The sequence below is a fragment of the Rattus norvegicus genome, chromosome 19, assembly GCF_021556685.1.
Source record: "Rattus norvegicus strain SHRSP/BbbUtx chromosome 19, alternate assembly SHRSP_T2T, whole genome shotgun sequence".
Classification (NCBI taxonomy): domain Eukaryota; kingdom Metazoa; phylum Chordata; class Mammalia; order Rodentia; family Muridae; genus Rattus; species Rattus norvegicus.
The window spans coordinates 38,022,686-38,045,382 of NC_141552.1; the positions used below are offsets into that span (position 1 = coordinate 38,022,686).

General features: G+C 41.8%; 2 protein-coding genes and 1 long non-coding RNA gene across 4 annotated transcripts in view; 2 read left to right on the forward strand and 1 right to left on the reverse strand.

Moving 5' to 3' along the window:
• Window positions 1-16,956, forward strand: part of LOC134483318 (igE-binding protein-like) — a 32,176-nt gene extending 15,220 nt beyond the window's left edge. Inside the window, exons 3-4 of the long non-coding RNA XR_015644002.1 lie at window positions 14,852-15,741; window positions 16,458-16,956. This is a non-coding gene — a long non-coding RNA (igE-binding protein-like). The remainder of the gene's footprint in view (window positions 1-14,851; window positions 15,742-16,457) is intronic.
• The window catches only part of LOC134483321 (disks large homolog 5-like), a 115,657-nt gene that overhangs the window by 59,483 nt on the left and 33,477 nt on the right, over window positions 1-22,697 (forward strand). The gene's annotated exons all lie outside the window — the stretch shown is intronic.
• Ervk-21l3 (endogenous retrovirus group K member 21 Env polyprotein-like 3) overlaps window positions 1-22,697 on the reverse strand; it is a 58,039-nt gene that overhangs the window by 4,241 nt on the left and 31,101 nt on the right. Inside the window, exons 3-6 of one of the 2 annotated variants that reach the window (XM_087596646.1) lie at window positions 12,397-12,554; window positions 6,620-6,690; window positions 5,351-6,403; window positions 3,848-4,042 (exon numbers count right to left, since the gene is read on the reverse strand). In XM_087596646.1, coding sequence (XP_087452772.1) covers window positions 3,848-4,042; window positions 5,351-5,421 — 266 coding nt within the window. In that variant the 5' untranslated portion in view covers window positions 5,422-6,403; window positions 6,620-6,690; window positions 12,397-12,554. Of the gene's footprint in view, window positions 1-3,847; window positions 4,043-5,350; window positions 6,404-6,619; window positions 6,691-12,396; window positions 12,555-22,697 lie in introns of those variants that run through there. The other variant, XM_087596647.1, reaches the window with a different exon arrangement.

The window sequence follows — 22,697 nt, forward strand, 5'->3', positions numbered from 1 at the left end:
TTGAGGACCCATCAGTGAATATATTGATTCCATCTTCTAATGGAGTTTTAGAATATCTTCTAGGGAAAATCACCTCATTTTCTAATACAAAAGTTAAAACTGGATCCTGAGGTAAATGGAAAAATATTTTCTCTGTAAAGCCAATTAAGGATATGATCCATTTATCATTTTCTTGTAATAATTGTTCTAGTTGAGCTTTATTATATGGGATGACAATATTATATACATCTCTTCCAAATAATTCCTTAGACCTGTGTCTTCCCTTGATAATCAATTGAGTGTATAGGGTATCATAAGAAACCAAAACTTTATGTGAAATATGAGGTAAATGAATCCATTCTAATATCCCATTCTGCCACAGGCAGGCTGTGGGGGTATAATTAGTTTTTAGAATGTACAAGGACCACTCTTTAGCAGGATCCAAGCGTTGGACCCTTGCTAGAGTCAATTTTTCATTTACTTTGTTTAATGTCTCACAGGCCTCAATAGTCAATTGTCTGGTAGATATGGGGTTAGGATCTCCATTAAGTATCTCAAATAATGGTTTCAACTCTCCGGTAGTTATTTTCAAATAGGGTCTGATCCAATTAATATTACCCAAAAGCTTTTGAAAATCATTTAACGTTCTTGTCTTGTAACGTTATCATGTCTTATCTATAATTTCTGATATGTTATATTATTACCTCTAATATTGGTATCTAAATACTTTAAATTATCATATTTCTGAATTTTCTCCTCAGAGACAATCAAGCCAAATTCCTCTAAAGCATTTACAAGGTCAATTAATTGTTGGTCCACTATGGCCCTCTGAGGGTGGGCTATCAATATATCATCCATATAATGAATCATATATGAATTTTTATATTTTTTCCTGACGGAAGAAATGGCCTGATCCACAAATTTTTGACATAATGTGGGACTATTTTTCATCCCCTGGGGGAGTACTTTCCACTGATATCGTTGATAGGGTCGTTGGTAATTTGAAGAAGGAACACTAAAGGCAAATCTCTTACAATCTTTAGGATGTAACTTTATATTAAAGAAACAATCTTGTAGATCTATAATTATTACCTCCCAGTTCTTGGGGACTGCCACCGGGGATGGCAGTCCAGGCTGGAGGGCCCCCATGTCATGCATGGTGTTATTAATTGTCCTTAGGTCTTGTAGTAATCTCTATTTACCTGATTTCTTCTTTATAACAAACACCGGAGTGTTCCATGGGCTATTGGTTTCCTCTATGTGTCCTAGCCTCAATTGTTCCTGGACTAATTCCTGTAAAGCCTGTAATTTTTCTTCTTTTAGGGGCCATTGATTGAGCCATACAGGCTGGTCAGATCTCCACGATATTTGATCTGCGAACAGGTTGCCCTCAATGGCCCCTATCAAAAATCCTGTTCTGCTGTGACCAATTTTACATCCATGTCTTTCATAATGTCTCTTCCCCAGAGGGTAAATGGTAATGTAGGTATGACATAAGGCTGTATGTTACCTGTCTTGTTCTCATGTTCCCAAATCAGAGGCTCACTGCTTCTGGCTACTCCTGAGGCCATGCCTAAGCCCTGTAGGGAATTCTCTGTTTGATGGACGGCCCAATGAGAAGGCCAGTCTTTTCCTGAAATGCATGTCTTATCTGCCCCTGTGTCAAGAAGGCCTATAAACTTTCTACCATTAAGATAAATAGTGAGCATTGGCCTGTTTTCCTTGATTTCTTTGACCCAATGTATGTGGTCAGTAGATCCAAACTCTCCCAGTCCTCTTTCTGACTGGAGCACTGGATTGGGCAGCTTTAAATATGGCAAGAGTAATATCTGGGCGATACGCTCTCCTTGGTGTATGATGACTGTATGTTTGGTTACTTTAACCATAATTTTTATTTCCCCTTGATAATCTGCATCTATGACTCCTGGAAGGACCTCTAGGCCCTTCTTATAGTTGGAACTTCTTCCTATAAGGAGCCCTGTAACTCCCTCAGGTAGAGTTCCCCTTACTGCTGTAGGGACTAAAACCGTCCCTTCTTCCATAGAAATGATGACATCGACCTTGGACGAGAGATCTAAACCCGCGCTTCCGGGTGTAGCTCTCGGAAGGTCATGAATAGTGAATGGAATGGCCTCGGGGTTTAACTTCGAGGTTTGACCTTTATTTTCCTCTCTTTGTACGGGGCTGAGAGGCTGCCCCTCATCTAGTTTTTTGTTTCTTCCTCCTTTTTGTCTGTAATCAAATTTTCATCCTTGTCATACTTTGATCTACACTCACTTTTCCAATGCCTGCCCTTCTTACAGCGCGGGCACAGGCCAGGAGGGGGGCGTTTGCCCTCCCCTTGACCTCTTTTGTAATCTTTTTTTAAATGTCCCACTTCTCCACATGAGTAACAAGTGGGGCCAGAGTTGTCCCTAGCATTGTTTTCTCCATATGTTTGCTTAACAAAGGCTGAGTACTTCTGTCCTCTCATGGCAGCAGCATAGGCCATCCCCTGTACCACTGTAGGGGAGGCATCTATGCAGGCTTTGACATAGTCTTGTATACTTCCCGTTTTTCTCACTGATCTTATAAGATCCTGGCATAGTGAATTAGCATTTTCCCATGCCAATTGTTTTAAGAGCATTTTAGCCCCTTCTCCTGGGGGCATCATTCTGTGGATAGCTTCCTCTAGTCTAGAGACAAAGGTCTCATAGGATTCCTCATTTCCTTGTTTTATTCCTGCCAAGACAGTCTTTTTTGACCCAGGAGGCGGGATTGCTCTCCAGGCCAAAACAGCGTTGGTAGTAACCTCTTTTAGGATAAACTTGGGTATTTTTACCTGAGAAGCAGGGGCAACAAATGCTCCTGTCCCCAGCATCATCTCTAAAGTTACCTTGGGCCCCCTTTTTCCTGAGGATTTTTGTACAGTTTCTTTGTTCTTGTCTTCATATTCTGTCCTCCAGAGGATATAATCCCCCGGGGAGAGAGTTGCTTTGGCAGTCTGGTGCCAGTCATGTGGAGTTAACCATTGGCTGGCCACCATGTCCACTATCTGTATAGTGTAGGGCGCCGAAGGCCCCATGGTTCGTACTGTAGCTTGTAATTCCTTTAATGTTTTTAGGGGTAATGGTTCCCATGTGGGGGAATCTTCATCATCACTGTCTCCTGTGTAGACCACTGGGAAAACGAAGGAAGTGTCACCTTGCTCCCTAGCTTGAGCCATGGCCCCTGCGAAACCCACTGGAGGTAGTAGTTTTCTGTGAGGGGCTGGTATTGGGCGTGCTTTAGATCCCTTGGATCCCTTTTTCACTGTAAAGACCAGATCATCATCATGGTGATATCTAGCTGCCTCCTCTTCTAGATCATCCCAATCCCCTGGGGAGAGGTCATCGTCATCATCCAATCCCAAAAGGTTCATCTTTGGGGGGTCTTTCTTAACAAGGGGTTTATTAGTTCCATAAGTCTTTTCCTTGACTTCCTTAACCTTAACTTCAGTAACATCATCATAAGGCAAATCATACACTGGTTCCTCAACATCCTTCTCTGATTGTGCCTCAGCTGATAACAAGACCAAATCAGACTGTTCTGTCAAGATTTCCCTCATCTGTAACCATATGGGATATGTCTGTTTAGGAATGGTTTCTTCTCCATGCTTAACGGTGTATCTTCTCATTTCTCTACCTACTTTTTTCCAATCTTCTAGATTTAAACCTCCTTCTTCTGGGAACCAGGGGGAAACCTTCATGAGGAATTGATAAAATTTTACAGCAGTACTTTCCTTGACTTTGAGGCCTCTTTCTGCTAAGAGCCTCTGTAATACTGAGACAAACATTTTTTGTCCTTTTGAGCCCGTTCCTCCCATAATGAGTGACTCACCCTCACCTACCTCTTCTCCGTAGGCGGGACTGTAGTTCCCTTCGGTGAGTCCGTTCCGCTCCTGTAGTGATTGCAATTGCAAGAGGATAAAAGACAAACAGGAAAAACACAAGACAACAGCATGCACGTGTCCGGGGGTCCCTGTTCAGGCACCAGCTGTCGCGGTCGGCAATCTTGGAGGTTCCAAGGATCCGCGGGGGGACCCCTGTTGAGGACACGCGTGGAGCGGAGACGGGATGGCGAACAGAGACACAGACACAGAGAGAGTGTGGTCAGCTGTTGTAACTTTACTGAGAGAGCATCAGACATTTATACACAATTTTTATTGTATAACAATCTTGGACCATGGCCAAGAACATTTGATTTTTCTGTAAAAAGGTATAGCTTGCTTTTTTTTTTAGACGAGCCGCAGTCAGCCAGCCTAGTCTAGTTTTCCGTTTGTCACATCAAGGAGGAAGTTTTAGGGGACCGCAAGTCTGACATATCTTACGCCATCAGGTCTGTGTATCTAGTTCTATCGCTCTAGTTAACCCTTTGATCCCATCTTTGTTAGTCCTGTAGATGTACATCCAAGGCTTGGGGCAATAATATTGTATGTCTGATCCCTGTCTAAAGTATCTGATGATCTGTGACCTTACCTCCCATTTCTCTTCTTCTGAGAGCACACACCAAGGAGGACGGGCTCTTGTCAATCTTTCTGACCAAGACAGTGACAAATACCTGACCCTATATCCATCCTTAGTAACCCACCTATCAAAATTCAAATCATATTCTCCAGTATATGGTAATGGAGCATCCATTGGTCGATACACATATGGTCCCCTGTAAGTACCTGGTTGCCACTACCTGTTTCTATACTCTATAAAATATTCATAGCCGACCCAAAGCTCAAGGAATCATTTCTCAACAGTTCTACCAACACCCTAATAAAAAAAACATCACTATCCTTATAAATATAATTCTTTGTTAAATCTTATATTTTCTTATCTATAAGAGAAGACATAATCTATAACCTTAGAGTCCCTGTCATCAGAGGCTCTGTCTGCTGTAAAGAAGAAACAAGAAAGCTTGTGATATTAGTGATCAAAAATAGATCACGACCTTCTGTCCTATTATTAAAGGAAGTCTTTATCTTGCCAAGATCATATTCAGAATCAAACAAAAAAAATAAAAAAATAAGTGTTGACAACAATCTTTCCCATGACCCAGATGTCCATCAGCCCAGAGCCAAGTTTGTAACAGGGGACAAGTCCAGGTACACATCTTCTTAGAGTCCGCCACATACAAACAGGGGGCTTAACCACGTGTGGTGCGAACCCTCAAACCGGCTCCCACTCAGGCGTCATGTCTGCCCCAGAGCTCGGTTATCTCTGCTACAGGCGCGACACCAGATGTTTGACTTTGGCAATAAATAATATTACCCATTAAATAAACAAACAAACAAACAAACAAGCCACAAATCCACTTTAAAAGTAAAGGCCACAATTTCACAGAATATTAGCATTGACCTTACCATATCCTCCCTTTGGAGATGGGGAAACAAATGTTCTGAAATCCATGACTTTCAGGACTTGTAATATTCATGGAAATTCAATTCTCTTGCAGATGCTCCAGTTATTGTGGCCAATTGCTAGAAAGGTCAGCTTAAGAATGCAGGACACTCACCCCCCCCCCCCGGAGAAAGTTCAACATACATTGCCCAGAACTTACTCCAAATTCCCCGAACCACTTTCTTTGTCCATCTTTACTTTTAGATAAAAGGCCAGATTCCTTCACCCTAGGCCCTCCACAATGTACATTCCCCCTCCCAAAACACTTGGGAAGACAGAAAAACGTGTCTTCTGATGTATCCAACAGACCCAGACTGAGAGAAACTAGGGCACTGGTTGTCACTACAACACTGGTGACATCACAGAGGATGCCAAGAACTCTCTAGGAGACATTAGAGTGTCATAGAAGGGACAGCTGATGTCATGGGGAGCAGACTTTGCCTCCCTGCTAATGGTCTCCCTGTATTGAGCATAAGCAGAGGTGCCCTTTCCAGGAGAATTTCCTGGGGAGAGCCACTGAGTACTTCCTGCTTCCAAAGCCAAATTTTCCTCAAGGTTTGATTATAAAAAACCTTAGTAATTCCTATGCATCTAAATGAATGTTTCCTTCTGAATCTTGCCAAAAATGTCTCATCCTACCTCGAATTATCCTCCTTCAACAATATTAGCCATTAATAACTCCTGAGATATAACACTGGTTTCAATATGCAGTCAAAAGGTTCTGCTGCTTCATTTTGTACAGGTGCTTGAAATCACATCAAGAAATAGCCTGCATGGCAGGTTGCAACATGGGTGTGTGTGAGGCGAACACTCATGGAGCCTTGTGCTTAGCATCGACAGTTGCACAAAATTCCTTAGGAGGAAGTCTTGAAATCATTATGGTGCTAGGAACAGTGTGGAGACCAGTTGGCAGAGGAAAGTGAAATATTGGAACCACCAGTGAAGGGAACATCATGCTGCTTGTGGGGTGCTCCTCTCTGCACCAGTGTCACCAAAGGAGCATTGCTCACAGGCCTCTGTAAGATATACCATGAGCTTTTATCAGAAAAATAAAATAGTAAACAGATAGAGGGGGTGCAGGTAAAGGGGTAGGATGAGGCTATAAACATCACTAAGTGGATAGAGTAAGGTCCCAGCATTTAAACTCTGGGTCATAGGTCACTCACCAAACACAAAAGCATCTACCATAGTAAAAAATGAATACTTTATTGAATGCACACACTAATACTTACTGAACACATCCACAGACCAGATACTGGGGGCAGATCCATGGCCCTAAATATCTTGCTCGCAACTTATATAGCTAAAAATAGGAAAGAAAGAAAAAAGAAAACGTCAAAACAAAAAGCTTAAGCTTCTCATATGAGGATTGCAGAAAGTGTTATCTGGTGGTCAGTTCTGATTAGACCATTTTAGATAGAACAGTGCATAGTGACCCTTAATGTGATGGGTCTTATATAAAGCTTTTTGCAATATTGGAATTTTAACAAGCCTCATCCAGAACATACAGCAGAGGAAAGGATGTGATCACCGTGTCCTTGCTCTGTATCAGGTTATTTTTCTGTGTCCCTGATTGTCAGATATATTACAGCAACAATCTGAAATACCTGGCAGACATGGGAAAACATGGCTAAAACTATAGTTGTGGGTTGCACACCTCAACTGTCAAAGGCTAATGCTGTCCTCACAGTCCTTGGAGGCCACTCTTGTAAGACTATCTATTGGAAAGTGAAAACAGGTTTTATCTGAGCTCAAAGTGATCCTGGCCAGCCAGGTAGAGGGCAACAGGGGATACTTGAGACCCTGCACAGAAACCCACACTTCCTTCAAAGCATCATCTATAAATTCTTGATTATTTACCAATCTCTCCCTACTAGTCTTTCAGTCTGGAATGGTAGAAAAGAACTGGAAATGATCTTCCTATTCTGAAGACCTTGATCTCTCTTTCCTTAGGTCCACATTAGGAACACACGCAAATGGGTATCACCATCTGAACATCTTAGTATCATCTACTCAGTATATCTAGCATTTACTGTGACTATGACAATCTCAAGCTTCCCTGAGTGTTGCTGCCCCAGCAAGAAGAATGAAGTACTGAGGTCAAACCCCAGTGATCCTTTCAAGGGGTTAGAAGAAAGCCATCAGAGATATTCCACGTCTTTGTCCTTAGATTAAATCAAGCTGACACAATGTGAACCTGGTGGGCTATTTAACCATAAATTTTTCTCCCAACCCCACCTTTCTGAGTTCAGTCCATGGCAGAATTCATTCCCCACCATTGTAGATATTTCTTGGTATATTTCCACAAGAGCCAGGTTTCTTTGGTTTTTTCCTTTTAATAGAATTATGTGTAGTCAATCAACATCTGCCCTCTGTAAGAAATGAGTTGTGTCTATAGTAACTGACCACACTGTATTTGTGTATACAAGTACATTAGTGAAAAACGAGAATTACTGAGGAGTTGGAAACCAGTGCAGTGTCCTTGCATTTCTGTGCCTTGGCCTGTCTCACAGGCAGCTGGGGACAGACTTGAGTTCCTCTTCAGGGACAGAGTAATGTTAAATGGGCACTGAGCAGGCAGAGAAAAACAGCTGAGGCCCCTCCTTTCAGTTATCAAACATATCATGGATGCCAAGAAAAAAACTAACGAAAGAAAAGAAAAACCTGACACTGAACTGTGTGGTGCTGGTCACATACCCTGTTATGTTCTGTATGTTATGAGGTTTGTTAATCTTAACAAGTTCCCCAACTATGAGCTTCACATAGGACCCTTTAGATTCCAGGAAAATAGGAACAATTATGTGCAAAATGTCCTGAGTCAGTGCCCATAGACAGCAGCATTTCCAGCCCTTTTGTGTGAGCCCACGTGGATTTTGCAATGAGCTGGCCCTAGCAATGTCCAGTACAGTTGTGAGCTGTTGCTCTGGTTGAACTGTATTGGTGTGTGCATTCAATAAACTATACCTATTTAAATGAATTCATTGTTCGTGTGGTTTGAGTCCAGAAGCCTTGACATCAAACCTTCCCTTCAGCAGCATTTAGGAGAAGAAGCTAAGGTCAGGAGAGGTGACATCTTGCCATAAGTTATGTGACAAGACGGATGATGAAATGATCCCCTTGTGATAAGAATCAAGGTTTCCTCTATGGTATTTAGGTCTATGTTGGCCCTGTACAACAGCTTCAAGAACCCATTTCTGATTTTCCTTGGGATTCCCGTGATGATGCACTCAGACATGATAGGAAACAACCAAAACGGTAGTCAGAGTATTTGCTTTATATAATGTAGGGAGCAATGCAAACTCATGTTTCAGGATATTTGATTACATTGTAAGCCCCAAGAATTTTTTAATTACTTACAAAAATGAACCTCTGGTGGTGTGGGTCAGCACTGACACAGACATTTAACTCTAGAGCTTGCTGGTTTTTATTGACAGAGAAACTGCATAGAATTGCTATAGGGACCTGTGTCTTAGGTCTGTTTCCCTAGTATATCCTCTACATCTCTCATGATGGTGATCCTGTTTCTGGCTAAATAAATGTCTGTTCACTGGGCAATTGAGTTAAGTGACATGCAAATATTATTTAAACCTATGTATTAAATTTTGTCATTTTGTTAATTTTTGTGGTTTTCCTTGGCTTCTTTTGATTGATTGTTGTAGTTTTCTTAAGTTATATCCTGTTTCCTCTAGTATTTTATGCTTCCCTTAAAGCTAAAGTATTCCTTTTAGGATTCTCTACAGAGCTGTCTTACTGGTTATACATATTTTGTTAAATTTATTTTTAGTATGCATTAGTCAGCACAGTACATGGGCAGCTGCCTGCCCACCATGGTATCAGATCTACTTTCCAAACAATAATGCTCAACTGTTACTAACTGTGTAGCATCTTGACTGTTCTTCGTTCCACTTGGACAGCCCTAAGGACCAAGCTCTCCTCTCTCTTAACCTGTAGAGAGCTGCGACGTGCCACGCCTCAAAGATGGCGCTGGTTTCCGCCTTCCACCCTCCCAAAGGTGAGCTCTCCTTGCAGTAAACAAGTCCTTATTTGGCTATGACTGCCTGGCCTGCTAGCTTCCGCATAGTGACAGCCTATCTACATGACCCACATGGCTTGCTAGGACTGGCCAGTGCTAGCTATTTAAGTGTGGTGCAGGGCGTTCCCTGGGAAGAGAGAGTCAGAAGAGATAGAGGTCAGAAGATTGTATCAAGTTTCCGGAGTAAAACTGCTTGAAGAAGATCTCCTGTGGTCCTGTCTTCCTTGGTGGACGAGGTTGGGCACGGCATTAACCTTTGGCTGCTGTCCTCTTCCACTCTCTTCTCCATCATATCTTTTCTTCCTTTACTCTTTGGCAGCTTCTTCTTCCTTCTTCCCTCCTCATGATCCTCTCTAGCAAAGCCCTCAAAAGCTCACCTCCCCCATCTGTCTGCTGTGCAACTGTTGGCTTCTTTATAATCACAATTAACTAGGAGCAGGTTCAGATTTTGGGGGTTAACCAGTATTTTGATGGTGTTTGCATTGAATCTGTAGATCGCTTTTGGTAAAATGGCCAATTTTACTATGTTAATCCGGCCAATACATGAGCATGGGAGATCTTTCCATCTTCTGAGATCTTCCTCAATTTCTTTCTTCAAAGGCTTGAAGTTCTTATCATACACGTCTTTTACTTGCTTGGTGAAAGTCACACCGAGGTATTTTATATTATTTGGGACTATTATGAAGGGTGTTGTTTCCCTAATCTCTTTCTCGGCTTGTTTCTCTTTTATGTAGAGGAAGGGTACTGATTTATTTCAGTAAATTATATTCTCAGCCACTTTGCTGAAACTGTTTATCATGTTTAGTAGTTCTCTGGTGGATATGGAAATAACAGGAAGCAATAATCACTATTCCTTAATATCTGTCAACATCAGTGGTCTCAACTCTCCAATATAAAGACATAGATTAACAAACTGGATATGCATGGAGGACCCTGCATTCTGCTGCCTACAGGAAACATACTTCAGAGACAAAGATAGACACTACCTCAGTGTGAAAGACTGGAAAACAACTTTCCAAGCAAATGGTCTGAAGAAGAAAGCTGGAGTAGCCATTCTAATATTGAATAAAATCAATTTTCAACTAAAAGTCATCAAAAAAGATAAGGAAGGACACTTCATATTCATCAAAGGAAAAATCCACCCAGATGAACTCTCAATGCTAAATATCTAGGCTCCAAATACAAGGGCACCTACAAACATAAAAGAAACCTTACTAAAGCTCAAAGCACACATTGCACCTCACACAATAATAGTAGGATATTTCAATGCCCCACTCTCATCAATGGACAGATCATGGAAACAGAAATTAAACAGAGACATAGACAGACTAAGAGAAATCATGAACCAAATGGTCTTAACAGATATTTATAGAACATTCTATCCTAAAACAAAAGGACATACCTTCTTCTCACCACCTCATGGTACTTTCTCCAAAATTGACCATATAATTGGTCATAGAACAGGTCGCAACAGGTACAGAAAGATAGAAATAATCCCATGTGTCCTACCAGACTACCATGGGCTAAAGCTGTTCTTCAATAACAATAAGGGAAGAATGCCCACATATACATATAAGTTGAACAATGCTCTACTCAATGATAACCTGGTCAAGTAAGAAATAAAGAAGGAAATTAAAAACTTCTTAGAATTTAATGAAAAAGAAGGTACAACATACCCAAACTTATGGGACACAATGAAAGCTGTGCTAAGAGGAAAACTCAGAGCTCTGAGTGCCTGCAGAAAGAAACAGGAGAGAGCATATGTCACCAGCTTGACAGCACACCTAGAAGCTCTAGAACAAAAAGAAGCAAATACACCCAGGAGGAGTAGAAGGCAGGACATAATCAAACTCAGAGCTGAAATCAACCAAGTAGAAACAAAAAGGACCATAGAAAGAATCAACAGAACCAAAAGTTGGTTCTTTCAGAAAGTCAACAAGATAGATAAACCTTTAGCCAGACTAATGAGAGGACACAGAGAGTGTGTCCAAATTAACAAAATCAGAAATGAAAAGGGAGACATAACTACAGATTCAGAGAAAATTCGAAAAATCATCAGATCCTACTACAAAAGCCTATATTCAAGAAAACTTGAAATCTGCAGGAAATGAAGAATTTCCTAGACAGATACCAGGTACTGAAGTTAAATCAGGAACAGATAAACCATTTAAACAACCCCATAACTCCTAACGAAATAGAAGCAGTCATTAAAGGTCTCCCAACCAAAAGAGCCCAGGTCCAGATGGGTTAAGTGCAAGATTATATCAGACCTAGAAGACCTCATACCAATACTATCCAAACTATTCCACAAAATTTTAACAGATGGAGCACTACTGAATTCCTTCTATGAAGCCACAATTACTCTTATACCTAAACGACAAAAAGACCCAACAAAGAAAGAGAACTTCAGACCAATTTCCCTTATGAATATCAACGCAAAAATACTCAATAAAATTCTAGCAAACCAAATCCAAGAGCACATCAAAACAATCATCCGCCATGATCAAGTAGGCTTCATCCCAGGCATGCAGAGATTGTTTAATATAATGAAAACCATCAAGTAATACATTATATAAACAAACTAAAAGAAAAAACCGCATGATCATTTCATTAGATGCTGAAAAAGCATTTGACAAAATTCAACACCCCTTCATGATAAAAGTCCTGGAGAGTAGGAATTCAAGGCCCATACCTAAACATAGGAAAAGCCATATACAGCAAACCAGTAGCTAACATTAAACTAAATGGAGAGAAACTTGAAGCAATCCCTCTCAAATCAGGGACTAGACAAGGCTGCCCACTCTCTCCCTACTTATTCAATATATTTCTTGAAGTTCTAACCAGAGCAATCAGACAACAAAAGGAGGTCAAGGGGATACAGATTGGAAAAGAAGAAGTCAAAATATCACTATTTGCAGAGGATATTTTCTACTGACATGTGTGACATGAGACAAAACAGTCCATGTCATCCCTCACCTGAATAACCTTCCTTAGAGGACAGTGTAGTTGGAGGGTCCTTCTTTCCTCTCCAAGATAGAGAAACATTTCCAGTCTCCAGACAAGTGTGTCAGCCATTGTTAGTGACTGTCTTGAGATGTCCACAATGTCAGCTGAGTGTCGTCATCCAGCCTGCCCTGTAATTGTTGTAGACGATTAATAGGGTTCCAGCCATAGGATTTAATTCAGTGATACAGCACTTGCCGAACACACTCAAAGCCCTAGCTGCCACCCTAGTCCTGTGTGCTCTAGAGAAAGAAAATAAAGAACCACATTGTCTATCAAGTTTCTCCTCCAATAAAAGGAGAATCTGCATCCGGTCTTTTAAGTAACTCTAAGCCCCAGCTTCCCCACAGCTGCCTTCTTTGACTGCATTATTGGTGCATTTTCAGTAACACTCACTTTATTCTTGGTGTACAAAGAATGTGCACTATGATAGTAAAGTGTGTGTGTGTGTGTGTGTGTGTGTGTGTGTGTGTGTGTTCATCCATGAACTCACTATAAACTTTTATCAAATGACCCAGAAGACCGTGGAGAAACCTGTCGATGTACATGCAGAATTATGTTACTACTGTTCCATGGCACCTTGCAGGGAACACTGAAATAGTGGGCTGCTTTAATAGAGCCTAAAACCAGGCTATGCATGGTTTTCAGTGAGATTGTGATGTGCAACACCACAACAGGGATCAGCAGAAGCTTCATTTATTCCATGTTGCTGTTACCAAGTGAGGCAAAGCCTCATCCCATAGAGAGTCTGGTGGGATTTGATGGAAGGAAATAAACTCAGGGTTGAAAGCAAGCCTTTAGAAACAAAGAGAAAAATACAAAGTCAAGGAAAGCAAGAGCTATCTTTTCTTCTTTTCTTCTTCTTCTTCTTCTTCTTCTTCTTCTTCTTCTTCTTCTTCTTCTTCTTCTTCTTCTTCTTCTTCTTCTTCTTTTTGGAGAAGATCCACAAGAGAGACAACCCCTTCCTCAAACTAACAATGCACAAAGAGACAATACATAAATTAAAAATCAGAAATGAAATGAGGGACATAACAATAGACACAAAGCAAATTCCAAAATCATTAGTTCTTACTCACGAGGACTTTACACCAGAAAACTGAAATGTTTATTGGATATTGTTGATTTTCTAGACAGATAACAATTACCAAAGTTAAATCCAGAACTTGGAAGGTATCTGAATAATACCCCTAAGAAAATAGATACACTCATTAAAGGTTGCATACATTATATATTATATTGCTTACTTTTTGCACGATTAAACCCCTTCAAGGACATTGACCTATGTTATAGAAAGTGTTACTTTTAAAACAAAAGAACAAAGAAAGAAATTGTGGAGTCACTGAGATACACTTCCCAGACAGGATCAAGGAAAGACGACTGAGAGATGCAAGCAGGTGCTGGAATGCTGCCCTTGAGAAGAAAATGTCTTTTCTCACTTTACCTTACACTATGTTGTACTATGTCCTATTTTTGTGGAAGTGGCTCTCTGCATTATGACAAGTATATTGTGATACTAGGAAGAGGAGTGGTTTGCTATACAGATATTTTAAGAAGAACCTTTGCTTAGTCTCACTTCTTTGCCTACTCTTGCCTCAGTTGTTCCTGGTATCATGGGAATAACGATCTTATTATATCTTGCCAAAAGGGAAAGTGAGGTAATCCATATTCATGCTTATATCAGGATTAATAAGCTTGCAGCTGCATGCAGTTGCATCTGCCTTTGCTCTGCATCCCCTGTGTCCTGATTATTTGTGACCATACCTGGGCCCCCAACGCACTAGATGTAGATAAGCATCACCCTTCTCACTGTCAGGTTTATTTTTATTTTTCTTTTTTGGAATCTATGATGTGGAGGCGTATTACAGCAACAATATGAAATAGCAGGCTGGCATGTATGAAAATTGCTGGGTTTAAGCTAGGTATGGGGACAAGACCTCAAAACGAGCTGTTAAGATGGGAAACAAATAATGTGTTTGTTGCTGGAATTGAGTAGCCTCAGCTGTGTTGCTCTGCCTGCTCAGTGTCCATTCATCCTCACTCTGTTTCTACAGAGGAACTCAAGGTTTGCCCCAGCCGCCTGTGAGCTGTGATATGGGCAGAGAAAGGCCAGGACACAGTGCTGGTTTCCCACTCCTCAGTTATGCTGAAATTTCCACTAATGTACTTGTATACACAAGTACAGTGTGGTCAGGTATTATAGATATTTGTCTATATCTATAATAGAGGGCAACGATGATTGACTACACCCAATTCTATAAAAAACAAAACTCAGGAAACCTGGTCCTTGGCAGCAATGTATCAAGGAACATCTAGGATGGTGGGGGATGAATTCTGCCAAGCAATGAACTCAGTTAGGTGGGGTTGGGAGAAAGATGTCTGGTCAAATAGCCCACTAGATTCACATTGTATCATCTTGATTTAATCTAAGGACAAAGAAGTGGAGTATCTCTGATGGCTTTCTTCTAACAACATTGAACATCGTGAGAAATTTCAGGAGCTCAAGAAGGAGACTAACTTCTATCGGTAAGTACTGGTCAGAAGGGCCCATCATTGTGGAATGGCCATTCCTGCCTCTCTTTGTTCTGGACTGGAGAGCCTGCAGCTCTGGGTCCATCTCTTCTGCTGTTTAAATATCACTGTGCCCTGGGTCTTTTGGACTCAGTTTCAGTTCCATAAGAGACTGTGACTTATCAAGACAGTGTCTATGCATCTTTAGAAGGCTCTGGATAGAACTATACTGATTCAGGCATCAGAGTGTTATTAGGCCGACCTGGGCCTCTGGGGTAATACCAGGTTTAACAAAGCTCAATGTGTGGACCACATAGTTAGCATGACCTTCCCTTGGTTCTACTGTCCTCTTGTGGTTATTTGCCGGCTACTAATTGATGTTGCCCCCATGCATTGGGCTCTCATGGGTAGTTGTAGATCCCTTGTTCTTTTGGAGAGACATGGACACTTATTGTTGCTTGGGTCACAGAAACAATTTATTCTTCCCTGAATTGGCCATTTGCATTTTGTGCAGCAGCCTTACATGTATGGAGATTTATTCTATGAAGTCTTTATGGGTATCTGGGTCCTGGTGGAGTTTGTGGGATTTGGCAGTTGGAATGGGAGGAAGAGGCTTCAGGATCTTACTATGCAGAGTGTGTTTCCAGCAACCTGCACAGCCGGCTCCTGATGGACCAGGCCTGTATGAAGAAGAAGTTGGTCACATTGAAGCAGGAGAGCAAGGAGGTATAACGATACTTGTTTGAGTTGAACCCGAATGATGAAGAAGAACGGGAGAAGACCAGCAACCTCCAGACCCAGCAAAATTTGGTAGGAACAAGCAGCTGAGGCAGATTAACAATGTCTGATACCATTTGCCTATTGGATACATCTTTGCTTTCCCCTATCATCTTTCTAATCTCCCCACACCCAATCAGTCACCCACCTCATGTGATGTAGTTATTCATTGTTCTGTCTATGCACAAGTATTCTGGGAAGTTAACCACTTTTCAGAAACTGAATTATGGACAAGTATACTTTTCTACTCTTTTTGAAACTGCAGTCCAGAAATGGTGACAGAGGAATAACATATCACATTACTGCATCTCCCTGTCACAGATTGGATGCTATGAGGAGTGTGGAACAAGTTCTTAGTCCTGTGACAAAGGTCATACAGGGGTCATGTGATGGTTCGAAGCTCCTTGCAGGGATAAGAACAAAGTGCAAATGGCAAATGAGTCCTGGTCATTGGCTTTGATCTGGGTATCATGTGGCCTTCTCCTTTCTTCCTGCAACCCAGTTAGGTCTCCTCCCATTTCCCCGTTCTTGGTTTGCACTGGTAGAAGTCTGAGGAGCAGCTTGTTATCCCACAGTACTGTGAGGGTTGCTGGTCATGTTCCCCAGCCTGCAGAGATATCAGCAATGATTTCAGTGAAAAGATCAGTGCTGTCTGTCCAATGCAGCTGAAGGGACAGAAAGCAGCAACTTGAGAGCTGGTATGCGTGTCCCATCAAATCAGTGTCTTAATAGCTGCCTTCTTCTCCCAGGTCTCAGAAACTGCAGGAGACATGGAATAGGACGTATCCCAGGAAGACAGCCCCCTGAAGAATGAGTTTCTTTCTCAGGAGTTCCCTGCTGAGGACAACCCTCAACAGTGAAAGACGCTTTCTGGATGAATATTATTCTTCTCAGTTAATTTCCTCAATGTCTAGAAACCCTAAATTTATGTATCTGTATGCCGGCCTGTCTGATTGAGGTGTTTCTCCTTTCTCATTCCTACAACGCCATTTGAGAGACAACTGAGGGGGCTGCCTTGACATCTCACGTCCTAGAGGAGAAACAGCACTACAACTGTGTTTCTAAATGTTCATTAAGAAAATGCTGTTAAGAAATGGTTTTGGTTATGATTTTCATTGAAGTTTTCTTTTTGTTGTTTCATAGTTATATATTCTTGTTACTGTTTTTTAATTTTTGTATCATTTTAGTTGTTCATTTTATGCCTGTTTTTGTAAATTGTGCTCTTTATGAATAAAAATTGATTTGTAACTCTTGACTCTTAAGACCATCTTAATCAAGGGTCCTTTCCCCTCGTGTACACTTAGAACTGACAGCTAGATATGGATCTTTGCATGGTCCAGGGAGCATGGGTAAATAGTGAATTCAAAGCCACCAAGGGCTACACAGGGTGATAGCGTCTTTTGTGTGGATAATGTGACTTTTTTATGGACACACACTTTATGATGTAATTGCTGACATACTGTACCCTTGCTGTCATGTATTCTGTTCATCCTAGTCTATATCAGTCTACAACACACATTCCTTATTCACTGTGTGCATCAGATATTGAGTAACATAAACTCATGCCTGTAGAGCTGCAGGAAAAATTACAACTTTCACAAAGGAATATAGAAGTAATCCTAATCGAGAACCATGTGCCTCAGTTTTTCTTACAATACAACATCAGTATTAAACCACAGAGATAATGACTGTCAACGTCTTTTTGGGAAGTATGTTTTTATAGGTGATGTATTCCTTGACCATTCATATGCTGTGTTTTTTATTGTTGCTGATTATATTTATTTTTATCATTTAACTCATTGGATTTTTTTTAAATGTATGTCTGGGCCACACCTGAGTGCATTTCCCTCATGATCCAAAAGAGGGAATACCATTCCCCATTGTAGATGATTGTTAGGGACCATGTGGTTCTTCTGAGAGAGCAGCAGATGCTCTAACCTGGAAGTTATCACCACAGCTCCTGTAGGAAGCTTTTGTCCTTCCAGGGCATGGCTGTACTAGGTGGACACGATCACCTCCCATTAAGGAGAGAGGTCTCAGGAGATGTGTATGTACAGGTGGTTGAGCTATGCCTGCTCAATGTGGTAGGCTGCTAGGCATCCATACTGGGCTCTGGTGCCTCCACTGCTCATTGTGCATTCAGGATCATCCTCCAGCATCACTCAGTTTCAATTCCAAACAGATCTTTCACTCACTATCAATGATGATTATATAGATTATGAACATCTGATAAAATACAGAAGAGACTAGCCTCCTTCTTCAGGCCAACTTGGCATAATGAATTCTTTTGATAGAAAGCAAGATAATTTGTAGGGAGCGGCTAAAGATGGCGCCGACATCCGGTGGTCGTTTGTGGTAAACACCTACAGCGCATGTTTTGGCATACCACCAGCACCTACAAGGCCAGGGTGATATTCATGCTAAATAGGTATTTCATACTCCACCAATCCCCAGTGGACAAATTTACAGCCATAGTCTATTTTGTATATAAGGCAAGTGCCTTTGTTCCTTGGGGTCCCCGTTTTAACAATTAGGTGTTCCTGCAATAAAGGCTGTTGAGAAGAATCCGACGGTGTTGTGTCTTCCTTGCTGGTCAAGGTGGGCGCTTCAACTGGTGGTCCATACGGGGACCCCAAGTCTTATCTTGTGTGGATCTCAGAACTTTTCAGCCTCAGGACGGTGAAGTCAGAAAGCTCCCAGGTAAGGGACCAGCCAGTTCTCTGGAGGTAAGCAGAGACTGTAATAGTCCTGGACACAGGTCTGTAAGGCTCCTGGGTAATAGGGACTATAAAATTTCCCTAACGGGACAATAAAGTTCTCTGGAGTAAACAGAGACGGTGAGAGCCTTGGTTTAGAGGAAAAAAGGGTTTGTGGAGCACCGCAATGTTGTCTTTCTCATTTGATCCTCTGTGGGTTGGACTAGCACTTTTGCCATTTACTTTTTTGTGTGTTGTGGTGTTGCTACTGTTTGAATTTCCATCGTCTGGGGTTTGCGGGGAAGAGCCAACTAGTGATGGGCCACAGGATCGTGTGTAAATAAACACGCCAGCCTGCCCTGCTTGTAAATCGAGTAAATCGATCGTAAAAGCTCGTAAAGCATGGGAAACTCACACTCCGCCCTGCTCCTGTCAGCTCTTCAGGAGCTTCTTGATCAGCGTAAGCTTAAAATCAAAAGGAAAATCCTGCTGAGTTTTCTTGATGAGTGTGATCGTTGTGCTCCATGGTTTATAGTGTCATGGTCTCTTACTTTACGGGCATGGGACAAGTTAGGAAGAGATCTGGATAGGGAAATAACAGAGGGCAAGCTTAAACCAGGGACAAAGCCGCTCTGGCGAATGGTCCGTGCCTGCCTAGAAGATAAACGATGTGAGGAAGCTGTTAGAACAGGTCAGAGAATCCTTACAGAGCAACAAGAAAGCATGTCGGAGGGAGAAAAGGTCTCGAAGGGAGAAAAGAAAACAAAGGGAGATAAAAGAAACAGAAGGCAAAGATGAAAAAAGGGGATAATCAGGACCAGGAAACAAATAAGATATATCCCTCTTTAAAGGCATTGACTTTGGGAATGTCTAGTGACTCAGAGCTTAGTGATAATGACTTGGCAGACCTTGAGGAAGAAGCTGCTCGGTATGAGAAAGAGAGCTATTATCCGGACTGGCCACATGCCAACGCTATGTGGCAGCAAGTCAAAGAAGTAGATAAGAAAGCAGTTATATCAACCTCTGTATAACCCTCAACATAAGCGCATGGTAAAGCCTGAAGGAGGTACTTCTTTTTGCCCGGAGGTATGGAAAGAGATAGGATTGAGTTTTCCAGTTTTTCTGGATGCAAACGGGCAGCGATATCATGAACCTGTTGACTTTAAGACAATAAAGCAATTAGCAAAGTCAGTCAAAACTTATGGAGTCAACACAGCTTTTGTTATCACTCAGATTGAGGCTCTTGGCAGATACTGTCTCACCCCTGGAGATTGGGAGAGTTTAGCTAGAGCTTGTCTCTCTCCAGGTCAATACTTGGATTGGAAATCTTACCTGTATGATTATGCTAACATTCAAGCTACCATTAATCTGGCTTCAGGAGCAGATCCTCAGAGACACTGGGACGCTGACATGCTATTGGGAATAGGCAGATTTGCTCTGGACCAGATTGGTTATCCAGATCAAGTCTATAGTCAGATTAATGAAATAGCCATTAAAGCCTGGAAAGCATTGCCTAATAGAGGTGCAGTCTCTGGGAACCTTACCAAGGTTCTGCAAGGATCCACAGAGCCTTTTTCAGACTTTGTAGCCCGCATGGTAGAGTCTGCTACCAAGGTCTTTGGAGACCCTGATACAGCTATGCCTCTTATGAAGCAGCTAGTGTATGAACAATGTACAAAAGAATGTAGGACTGCTATAACACCATATAAACATAAAAGTTTAGAGTTGTGGATGAAAGTCTGTAGGGAAATAGGAGGGCCATTGACTAATGTTGGCCTAGCGGCAGCAATGATACAATTAAGAAAGAAGGTTACTGCAGATACCTCCTTCAAATGTGGCTGTAAAGGGCACAATAGAAGACAGTGCCCTGAAAGAAGTGGGGAACGGGGTAGTAACAGACCTCCACAACCTAGATTGTGCCCCCGCTGTAGGAAGGGAAACCACTGGGCAAGTGAATGTCGATCTGTGAAAGACTTGGATGGTCGCCCTCTAGCAACAGGATATGGTGGTACACAGCCAAAAAACGGACAACGGGGCCCATGTCCCCAGGGCCCTCAAATATATGGGGCTCTACAGAAAGACAGGCAAGGACAGGACAAACAGAGGCCTTGGCCTTCTCTTCACCACCCGAAGGACCGAGGAGAGCCACTAAAGGCTCCACAGGACTGGACCTCCACTCCACCACCAGACTCGTACTGACCCCCCAAATTGGAGTACAGCCTATAGATACAGATTTTAGAGGACCTCTCTCTAAAGACACAGTTGGGCTGTTGTTGGGACGCTCCTCTTATGCCCCGAAAGGTTTGCAAATTGTACCTGGAGTAGTTGACCCTGATTATTTCAGCACAGTAAAAGTCCTGGCAGCCTCTCCCCAGGGAATTACTGCTATTTCCCCTGGAGACAGAATTGCTCAGCTGCTGCTTCTGCCTAGCTTACATAGGCGCTTTCCTGCAGAAAATAGGATTAGAGGAGACGGGGCTTGGGATCTACAGGTTCCCGATTTGCCTTTATCTCGTTAGAACTAGGTGATTGTCCCATGTTAACATTGACTGTGGAGGGACAGTCATTCCTTGGTTTGTTAGACACTGGAGCAGATCGTAGTATCATCTCTGTTCATGACTGGCCACCTAGGTGGCCCACGCAAACATCATCTCAGGCCCTACATGGTCTGGGGTACAAGATGGCTCCTTTAATAAGCTCCAAAGAATTGACATGGGAGGATGAAGAAGGTAGATCTGGAAAGATTACTCCCTATATTAAAGACATTCCTGTGACTCTGTGGGGCAGAGATGTCTTAATAAATCTAGACATGAGACTGACTAATGAGTATTCCCCACAGGCCAAGGATATGATGATAAAAATGGGCTACATGCCCAGAAAAGGTTTAGGAAAATATTTACAAGGACAAGTTGACCCAGTGCTGCTGAATTCTAAAAGAGACAGGACGGGTCTGGGTTTTTCCTAGGGGCCATTGAGGGAGGCATACCCATTACATGGAAAACATAGGAGCCTGTGTGGATTCCTCAATGGCCTTTATCCTCTGAAAAATTAACTGCTGCTGCTGAATTAGTGTCTGAACAGCTGCAATTGGGACATAGACAGCCATCCACATCACCCTGGAATACACCTATATTTGTTATTAAGAAAAAGTCAGGAAAATTGCGATTATTACATGATCTAAGAGCTATCAATTCACCTAAACATAGTAAAAGCCATATACAGCAAACCAGTTGCTAACATTAAACTAAATGGAGAGAAACTTGAAGCAATCCCACTAAAATCAGGGACTAAACAAGGCTGCCCACTCTCTCCCTACCTATTCAATATAGTTCTTGAAGTTCTAGCCAGAGCAATCAGACAACAAAAGGAGGTCAAGGGGATACAGATAGGAAAAGAAGAAGTCAAAATATCACTATTTGCAGATGATATGATAGTATATTTAAGTGATCCCAAAAGTTCCACCAGAGAACTACTAAAGCTGATAAACAACTTCAGCAAACTGGCTGGGTATAAAATTAACTCACATAAATCAGTACCCTTCCTCTACACAAAAGAGAAACAAGCCGAGAAAGAAATTAGGGAAATGACACCCATCATAATAGACCCAAATAATATAAAGTACCTCGGTGTGACTTTAACCAAGCAAGTAAAAGATCTGTACAATAAGAACTTCAAGACTCTGAAGAAAGAAATTGAAGAAGACCTCAGAAGATGGAAAGATCTCCCATGCTCATGGATTGGCAGGATTAATATAGTAAAAATGGCCATTTTACCAAAGGCGATCTACAGATTCAATGCAATCCCCATCAAAATACCAATCCAATTCTTCAAAGAGTTAGACAGAACAATTTGCAAATTCATCTGGAATAACAAAAAACCCAGGATAGCTAAAACTATCCTCAACAATAAAAGGACTTCAGGGGGCATCACTATCCCTGAACTCAAGCAGTATGACAGAGCAATAGTGATAAAAACTGCATGGTATTGGTACAGAGACAGACAGATAGACCAATGGAACAGAATTGAAGACCCAGAAATGAACCCACACACCTATGGTCACTTGATTTTTGACAAAGGAGCCAAAACCATCAAATGAAAAAAGATAGCATTTTCAGCAAATGGTGCTGGTTCAATAGAAGGTCAACATGTAGAAGAATGCAGATCGATCCATGCTTATCACCCTGTACAAAGCTTAAGTCCAAGTGGATCAAGGACCTCCACATCAAACCAGATACACTCAAACTAATAGAAGAAAAACTAGGGAAGCATCTGGAACACATGGGCACTGGAAAA